Below are 8120 nucleotides of genomic sequence, written 5' to 3' on the forward strand. Positions count from 1 at the left end.
TCGTGGAGTGGGCACTAGCGACGCGGAGTGGGAAATACGGTAGCAGAAAGGCAGAAGTGGACGCGTGGCATCCGGTCGGATGAACACCCGCTCCTGAGCATCACTGTGGGGGATATGATCCTCGGTATCCACAAGACAAGACATGGGCCGCACCATCAGAGGTGGCCCAGCCCACAAGATCAAGACGTGCGACGCACGGCACTGGTCGGCGTGCACCGCAAGGCTACAATAAGATATTGTATAATACCAAATATGATACTTTCCTTGTAACCCTACCCCTCCAGAGCATATAAGGAGAGGTAGGGGTCCCCTAGTCGATATCTCCATACGGATCCTAGGCTTAGCCTAAGGCATCTGATGACACACAATATCATACGATAGCCAATACAAACCAACATACCACAAGAGTAGGGTATTACGTCGTGCAGACGGCCCGAACCTTTCTAACTCTTGTGTCTCTGTTGCCTTATTGTTCTTGATTACGCGCACCACTGCCGATCAATCTACCTTCGCGGGATACCCCTCGGAGGACTGCCGACGATATTCTGTCGACAATCACTGTTCTATAAACGCATGAATAGGAACAACGTATGAATAAAATACCTTGCTATCTTGAATCTTGTGGACTGCGAAAACACAGAAAACTACAAGATTGAATGTTTGGATGGAACACGGGGAAAAGACTGACACAACGGAAAAATACCATGAAGTTCAACCTCTTCGTAAAATTTCTCCAAAATTCCTATGAACCAAGCTACTCCATATAGGAATTTCATAGAATTTGTAGGAACCAAATCCTTTGTTCCCAAAGGTTCATAGGAAACTTCCCTATAGTTTTTTAATCCTCTAAAGTTTCTCTATTTTTCCTTTGTTCCAAAATAGAGCCTAAACGAAAAGGTGCAGTAAGAAAACCTTTTTTAGGTTGATAAATTAACCATTCTTAGGCCAAATATTTGTCTATATCCTTGTTGAACTTAAGCTCTTGTCTTCTTCCCTAAAACGGTAAAAAGTTCATGCGTTGAGCTGGACAAAAATTACATGCTTCTTCCCCCATGAAGTGTCACAAATTGTAGAGAAACTTAAAAAAATCGTGCGTTAACGTTGGGCTGCTCAGATTAGAATCTCAAAGGCGATGCGGTACACTGGTAGAAAGTTCTTTTTTTCTTTTCAAAACCCAAATATGATGTTCCTGCTCCTGCATTACTGTTGGCCCTCAATAATGCTAGCCAAACTCTACTAGTCCTCAACCATTCTAACCTTTAGTATGTAACGTGCCTGGTGCCTATGACCAGGACGACGAACTCTATTTTCCCCGTAACGAAAGGCGGAGCACGATATTAAGCGTAAGAACAAACAAACATAGAGCACATCGAAAGTCTTGGTTTCCAACAACCCACTGCTCGGCTACTCGCAAAAGTTCTTCAAAATTGATCAGGTCGGAAAAAAGAAAATATAGCATGCCCTTTGTCCTGAAAGTAGACAAGCATGGTGATTTTTGACTTGTGAGATGCTATGCTTATTTATACATATACATAAAACATGGGATCGTATATGCTGACACTGTAACTCCTCGAAATTCCCATTTGTGAGCATGTGTTTTGCATAGTTTTGTTGGAATACAAATATAAGTTTAAAAAACTTGAATAAACCCTTGTTTGTCGTCCTATATATGGCTGCCATGAAAAGATCCAGTCAAATAGTCAATCATTCATAGAGGCTGACGACAGTCAAATTGGAATTCGACTCGAGACTGCAAGTTGTGCCGGCCGGCCTAGTTAATTCAATCCAGTTCACTCCTGCTTCAATGATAGTAACTGCCTAACCATAGATTAGTCTACTGCACTTGCCAACCGGGAAGGCTTAGGAATTAGTAAGCTCCTTTCCTGCATCCTTGCTGCAACCCACACCCAAACTTGACATGAAGTGCCTCCTCCTTACCCTTGGCCTTGCACTCATAGTCTCCTATGGCGCCGGCACCGACCAATTTACCTATGCCGGCTTCAGTAATGTTAGCCTCACCCTCGACGGCACTGCCTCCATCAAGCCGGACGGACTTCTGCAGCTTACCAATGGGACGGGGCAGGGCCAAGGACATGTGTTCTACCCAGCTCCTTTAGACTTCCAAAACAAGTCGGCCAACAACACGGTACAATCCTTCTCGGCCACCTTTGTGTTTGGCATAATCACGGACGGATCCAGCCCCAGCAACGACGGTATGGCCTTCTTCATCGCCCCCAGCATGAATTTTTCAGATGCCTTTCCAGGTGAATTCTTGGGACCCAACATCCATTGCCCAATGCAAGACCCAACATGCAACAAGTCATGTTGTACCTCGAAGGCGACCTTCCTGTTCCTGAGTTTATACCAATGGATGTAGAAAGCAAAGAGGGGTTCGACGCACACATCATATTTCATCAATCAGACATTGGCACAATGTCTGGTCTCTCTGGAGGAAGATGATGCCCACGCTGAGTGCAGGATGCATGCTACTTCGGTTATTACTTTGTAACATTTGGTATATGTGCATCTGTGCACAATATTTGTCTGTCGTTGCTATCTTTAACTCGCTTTGGAATTCGGTTTCTGGCCTACATACATATAGAACTAAGATATGGATGCTCCATTTCTTATTCATGTAGAGAAATATAGTTTTGTACTTGTGGTATGTTGTATATTGTGTTGCAGAACAAACGTCTTTACTTTGTTTGGTGCTCTCGTCATCCAAATCTTATTCCTTTGAAAATCCCCATCGCCTTCCAGATTAGTACTCCCCGCTTCTATAAATTCAGCGTCACTTGATCTGTTGTCATTGGTCCATGTATACATGTCAGGTCATTATTAACTAGTACATTGTTTCAATATAATGCAGTTTATGGCCCTGTTAGCTGGTCTGAAACTTGGCTGAAACTGGCTGAAAAATACTGTTCTAGCTAAATTGTTGTGAGAGAAAAATACTGTTTCGGCTGAAAAAAGAAGCCGAACAAGCCGAATACACGAGGTTTTATAAACAGGCATATGAATCATTGTTTGTTTCACTGGTACATATGAGTTGAATGGAACAATTTTAAAACGAAAGAAAATTAGAGAAACAAATACAAACTGATTTAGTTGTGTCCTTGTCCTTGTTTATACACTAAAAAATAAACAAAAAAGAAGTCATGATGAGCTAGGAAAAGTAAAATAAGGAGAAGCCCTAAAAATGAAAAAAAAACTAGTGGTAGCAATCAAAACAAGAAGGAGAAGGAAAAAAACTAGGTGCTAAATGCCTGGGCCTGGCTAGATGCGTGCATATGCCTGATCGAGACTGCGCGTGGCCGTGACATAAGGAGATGATAATTAATAAAACATACCTCTGGTAGATTATTCTGGATGTTCTCACCAAACCTAAAGATCTCTTACGACTAAAAAAATAAAGTGTTGACATTTTTTTTGTGCGACATTCTAACGTGCGTGGTTCCATCCTCCTGCCTCCTCCGTTCCCACACCCGTCGCTCCTAGGCCCGTCCCGTCCCTTACGAAAAAAAGGAAACAAACCTCGCGCCGTGATTTGAAGGAAACAAACCTCGCAGCCGTGATTCGTCTGCCCGGCTCCGCATCCACCGCGCCCCCATCGTCACCCTCACCGCGCCGCCCCCATGCATTCGCATGGTCCGCGTCGCTCCGGGGCTCCTACGTCCGTAAGGCACCGCCGCCGCATTTCGGCTGGATCGACAGGCCGCTCGATCCGTCTCCTCCTCCTCGTGCAGGTGCGCTTGACGGATCGATGTGCTCTCTCCATGGGGATCGGGGGGCGTTTCTTGAATCGAATCCTGAGCCGCCGCCGTGTGCTGTGTGCAGGTCGGCTTCGGGGACGATGGCTGCGAGGGCGGCTGATGAGAACAGGAGGACAGCGGCGGGGAAGCCCGCGCCAGGCGTCCGAGGTGGGTGCGGGCGGCCGGGGTTGATCTCCTCTTGGATTGTTTGCTGCGTCGCGAGCCCATGGTTCTGATATCCTGATTTGTGCAGAGATGGGGAGCCGGCGCACGCTCACGGACATCAAGAACGTCTTCGGGGCTGCCCCGTACCCGTGCGCCGTCGCCAAGAAGCCCACGCTGCAGTAATCTCCTGCCCCACGATTGTGTCTTTTTCATTGTTCTTGGGGTCCAAATCTGTTTAACCGTGGCGTTCCTATCTTCTCCTTGGTTAGGACGAAAAGAAGACAGCGTTGCCAAGCAGCCGGCCCATGACAAGGTTAGGACGCGTGCTAGCCTGTTCTTGCTCTCTGGCATTTCTTGGAGGCTTTGATTTGATCTGGGTATTGCTTTGGTTGTTCAGGAAATATGTCGCCTCCTTGGGGAGCAAAGGCCAACCTGAATGTCTGCCGATCATAACTGATCTAGAACCCGGAGTTGATCAGAAGGAATCGATCGGCGATGGCACCGTTGATGTCGACGTGGAACTCTACGAGCCGGTCGACGATAGTGATAGTGACATCGACATGGTATTTGCACTTCTGATTTGTGCTGTTGCTCAGAAAGGGATGGGTTTTGGGCATCTTTGTCATTGCTCTAGCTTACTGTAATGTTTGGCAATGCAGGGTGAGACAGAGAACGAAGACATTATGAACCAAGATGAATTGCTCATGGATATTGATAGTGCAGACTCGGGGAACCCGCTTGCAGCAACAAGAATATGTTGAAGAGCTTTACAAGTTTACAGAGAAAATGAGGTGGTTTATTGTCAGACGATGCTTATCTTATTCCTTTTTTGGTAGATATAATCTCAAATCATGAATTCTGAACTTTTGGATGAATGTTTTGAATGCACAGATGCTTTATCTATAATGAGCTTATAAGAATGAACAAGTTCCCTTGCAAAACTGAATAAATTAGACTGGAAACCTGTCAATATGATGCTTTATCTCGAATGCAGAGATGCTTTATCTATAATGTGCTTTATCTTTTATGCACTTTAAGCAACTAATCTAAAGAAAAAATGTCAATATGTTTTGAATCGAGTGATACTAATATAGCACATTGGTCCACCTCACAGCCAGGAGTGATACTGATAGAGCAGCTTTAGGATCTTCTTTGCTGTCTTGGTTCAGACAAACCTTACTTAAATAAACTGCAGGATGCAAATGGGTTAGGACTGAAAGCTGTGACCGGAGACGACTACTGTCGAGTTGTGATACAATACCCAAGTGACACAGTTTCTAAGTGGGTAGGTGCTTTCTTGTTGTGTCAGGCAAAGCTTTTACTTGATACAAGCAGGACTTTGCTGCATGTTCAGCCAGCAAATTTTTGTATTTATTTACTCTGTCGGCCTGTTCTCGTAACTACGATTGCTTGCCTGATGCCGATGATCATTTTTGAAGTTCTTAACTTCTTATGGACTGAAATTTGGAGGAAGATTCATTTACCCATAAGGTTGAAGGTCTGTCGTTTGAGTTCAATTGTCAATGCTTGTAATTTGAGGGACCCCACCTCACTTTTTGCTTATACATGCATGATGCAGAACAAACATAGAGCAGGTGATTAGTTTTTTGCATTAAGTTATCCATGTTCCATTTAGCTTTTTTAGTTATTTGATTTGATGCAAAAAGGAGCTCAAGGTAACATTTTGATTAGACCATGGAAGTATGGCCAGAAACTTCTGTGGTTAACCATTCAACATGTAAATGTTGCTTTGCTATGTGCCCATGCCCATCACCATTCCATTTCAACTTCGAAGGCTTATTTTTTCCAATATATAGTTGATAATTCACCTCTACTTTAAAGGTAGAGTTTATGAATCTAACTGCGTTCATCAATCATCATACAGATTCGATATATGCAGATGATCCTGTACTGGTATTTTCTCCTGTGTTGGGAAACACTATGCTTGTAAAGATTTTTAGAGGGTCATGGCATCAAGCCAACTATGTATTTCCAAGGCTCTTTAATTTTTTTGTTGAAAAGCCAGTAGTAAAAGGTATGGGGTTTATAAGTGGTAACAAATGGACTATTTTGCTTCCAAATTCCCATATAAGTATGCCTGTTGGTTTAGGAAAATCAATAATGATACTCATAACTCTTACTGTTAGTAAAATTAAGTGTTAGTGACTGCATCTGAAGTAGTACAAGCTTCTGTCTTCTTTTTCTTGTTGCTTCTCTGCTATTTGCGTATAATTGGTACATTCTTTGTAGCAAATTTCCATGTATGATGGTAACCTCATTTTCCAGTTTAGTGCTGATTGAAAATACTTTGGTGTTGCCCAATTGAATAGCGAACACATATTTGGAGAGAACTTCATATCATTATTAACACGCTAGCTATGCATAAAACGTACAATTGTTATGTTTTTTGTTAGCTGAGTTATATGTTTCTTAGCTAATGAATAACTTCATGTAGGTCGTTCACAAGAATACTGCATCTGTTCTTTGCATGACCACCGTCAAGAATGAGGACAATCTTCAGTTCAGCAAGATCCTGCAGGCTATTAAGGTTGGATTTTATGAATATCTTTTTCTCCGCATCCAATTTGTGTTCAATTGACTTATGTACTGACTGGAACTCATTCTCTCCTAGGCCAACTTCAACGACAAGTTTCATGAGGTCAGGAAGAACTGGGATGGCGGTGTCATGGGTTCCAAATCACAGGCGAAAACCAAGGGCAGGGGAAAAGCTGCTTGCCAAGGAAGCTGCTCAGCGGATGAAGTTGGTCACGCCCTGTTAAATTTATCTTGTAAGATTGTGTGCAATCATAGTGATGTGTATGTTCAAAATGTTACCGTAGCGTTAGCATGGGCAGACATTTATTTGGTAATAAGCTTATTTTGAGCCATTATAATTTCCTCTTAGCTATTAGTTGGACAATGCTCTTTTCAATGATTTTAAATAAATTCTTAGCTGGTGGCTCTGAATACTTTTAGGGTAACAATTCAATTTGGTATATTTTAGCTTACCTTTTCTTGTAGAAGAAACATAGAATTAGAAAATTCGTTTGAATCTTACTGAACATTTGCGGGGATGTTCAGTTACATGATTACTGAACATTTGTGGATTTATGTGCAGTGACTTTTGTTTGGGGGGATGGAACTACGTGGAAGCACTGTTGGTATGGTGTTCATTCTTTCAGGTTTAGTAGTTTATTGAGTATCCATCTATAGAAGAAAGAAAGGCGTGACGTTATGTGTTATCTATATACCTTTGTTTAAACAAATATATACCATGTACATATATGATGTTGTAACAAATGAACCACTGCAAAGTTGAATTGATATTTTTTGTTCAGCATGATTTGTGGACTCATACACGATGAGTGGTGTGGGCTTGTGTTTGTTTGTGGGTGTTGACGTGGCGCGGCCCGGGTGGGGCGGCGCATGGGCGGCCACCTGGAGCTGTCGGCGTCGGAGGTGGTTCGGGCGAGGGGCGGGGAAGTTGCGGCGCCATAGATCGATGGGGGCTCGGCCGTGGTGGCGCGGCACGGGCTATAGCGGCATAGGGTGTCCGCCATCATTTTAGTCTTTCAAGAAACTTCTGGTCGATTTTATCAAAAAGAATTTTAGAGGCTGTACAATGTATATTTCTCGTCATATGTGTTGTATTGTTATTAGTGGAGTTACAATGTAATTGTTGAAAAAAGTTTATACGGTAAGTATAACATACTTTGTTTTAAGGTTTTGTGAGAGATTTTTTAAGACACGCAGTATTATCCATGTGAAGCACTAATATTTATATATATACTCAAATCTGTGTACAGGATCATATGGAGATGAGGCGGAATTTATTCGTGGATTTATTGGCGCGCGAAGAAATAACTATCAGAGATTTCTTTCTACTGATACAAAACATTATCTTAGCCGCATCACAGAAATGTCTATACAGTAGAGTTTGTGAGCCTGCGACGCTGCGCTCTCCGTGACTGTGTTAATTTCATGAACTTTGCTTTATGGATTAAATTTCACTTTATGTTGGTATTTAATTTTACAGTATTATTATCCTATCGTGCGATGCGTGTATTTTTAGTATAAAAGTTTAGCTGTTCCATAGCAACGCACGGGCATGAACCTATAAAATATTATTTTAGCCGTATCATAGGAGGGTCTATATAGTAGAGTTTGTGAGCTTACGGTGCCGTGCTCTTAGTGACTGTTAAC

General features: G+C 42.6%; 1 protein-coding gene across 5 annotated transcripts; it reads left to right on the forward strand.

Moving 5' to 3' along the window:
* Window positions 1-3480: 3480 nt before the first annotated feature.
* Window positions 3481-7878, forward strand: LOC136551125 (cyclin-B2-1-like). 5 transcript variants are annotated; one of them, XR_010782450.1, is made up of 9 exons: window positions 3481-3746; window positions 3838-3920; window positions 4006-4096; window positions 4187-4230; window positions 4315-4480; window positions 4577-4708; window positions 5113-6465; window positions 6550-6706; window positions 7036-7878. XR_010782450.1 is itself a non-coding variant. In XM_066542712.1 (8 exons), exons 4-6 carry the CDS (start codon window positions 4223-4225, stop codon window positions 4676-4678), a joined length of 276 nt encoding a protein of 91 aa, XP_066398809.1. In that variant the 5' UTR covers window positions 3481-3746; window positions 3838-3920; window positions 4006-4096; window positions 4187-4222; the 3' UTR covers window positions 4679-4708; window positions 5113-6465; window positions 6550-7878. The 5 variants fall into 5 exon arrangements, 1 of the variants encoding a protein (XP_066398809.1); XR_010782454.1 differs by having other exon boundaries at window positions 5113-5952; window positions 6373-6465; window positions 6550-7878; XR_010782453.1 differs by having other exon boundaries at window positions 5113-5202; window positions 5803-6465; window positions 6550-7878.
* Window positions 7879-8120: the final 242 nt, after the last annotated feature.

This window comes from Miscanthus floridulus, chromosome 4, assembly GCF_019320115.1.
Source record: "Miscanthus floridulus cultivar M001 chromosome 4, ASM1932011v1, whole genome shotgun sequence".
Lineage (NCBI taxonomy): Eukaryota > Viridiplantae > Streptophyta > Magnoliopsida > Poales > Poaceae > Miscanthus > Miscanthus floridulus.

Coding starts and splice junctions, on each gene's coding strand:
- LOC136551125 (XM_066542712.1), top strand. Junction 4,481..4,576: donor GTGATAGTGACATCGACATG/GTATTTGCACTT, acceptor TTGGCAATGCAG/GGTGAGACAGAGAACGAAGA.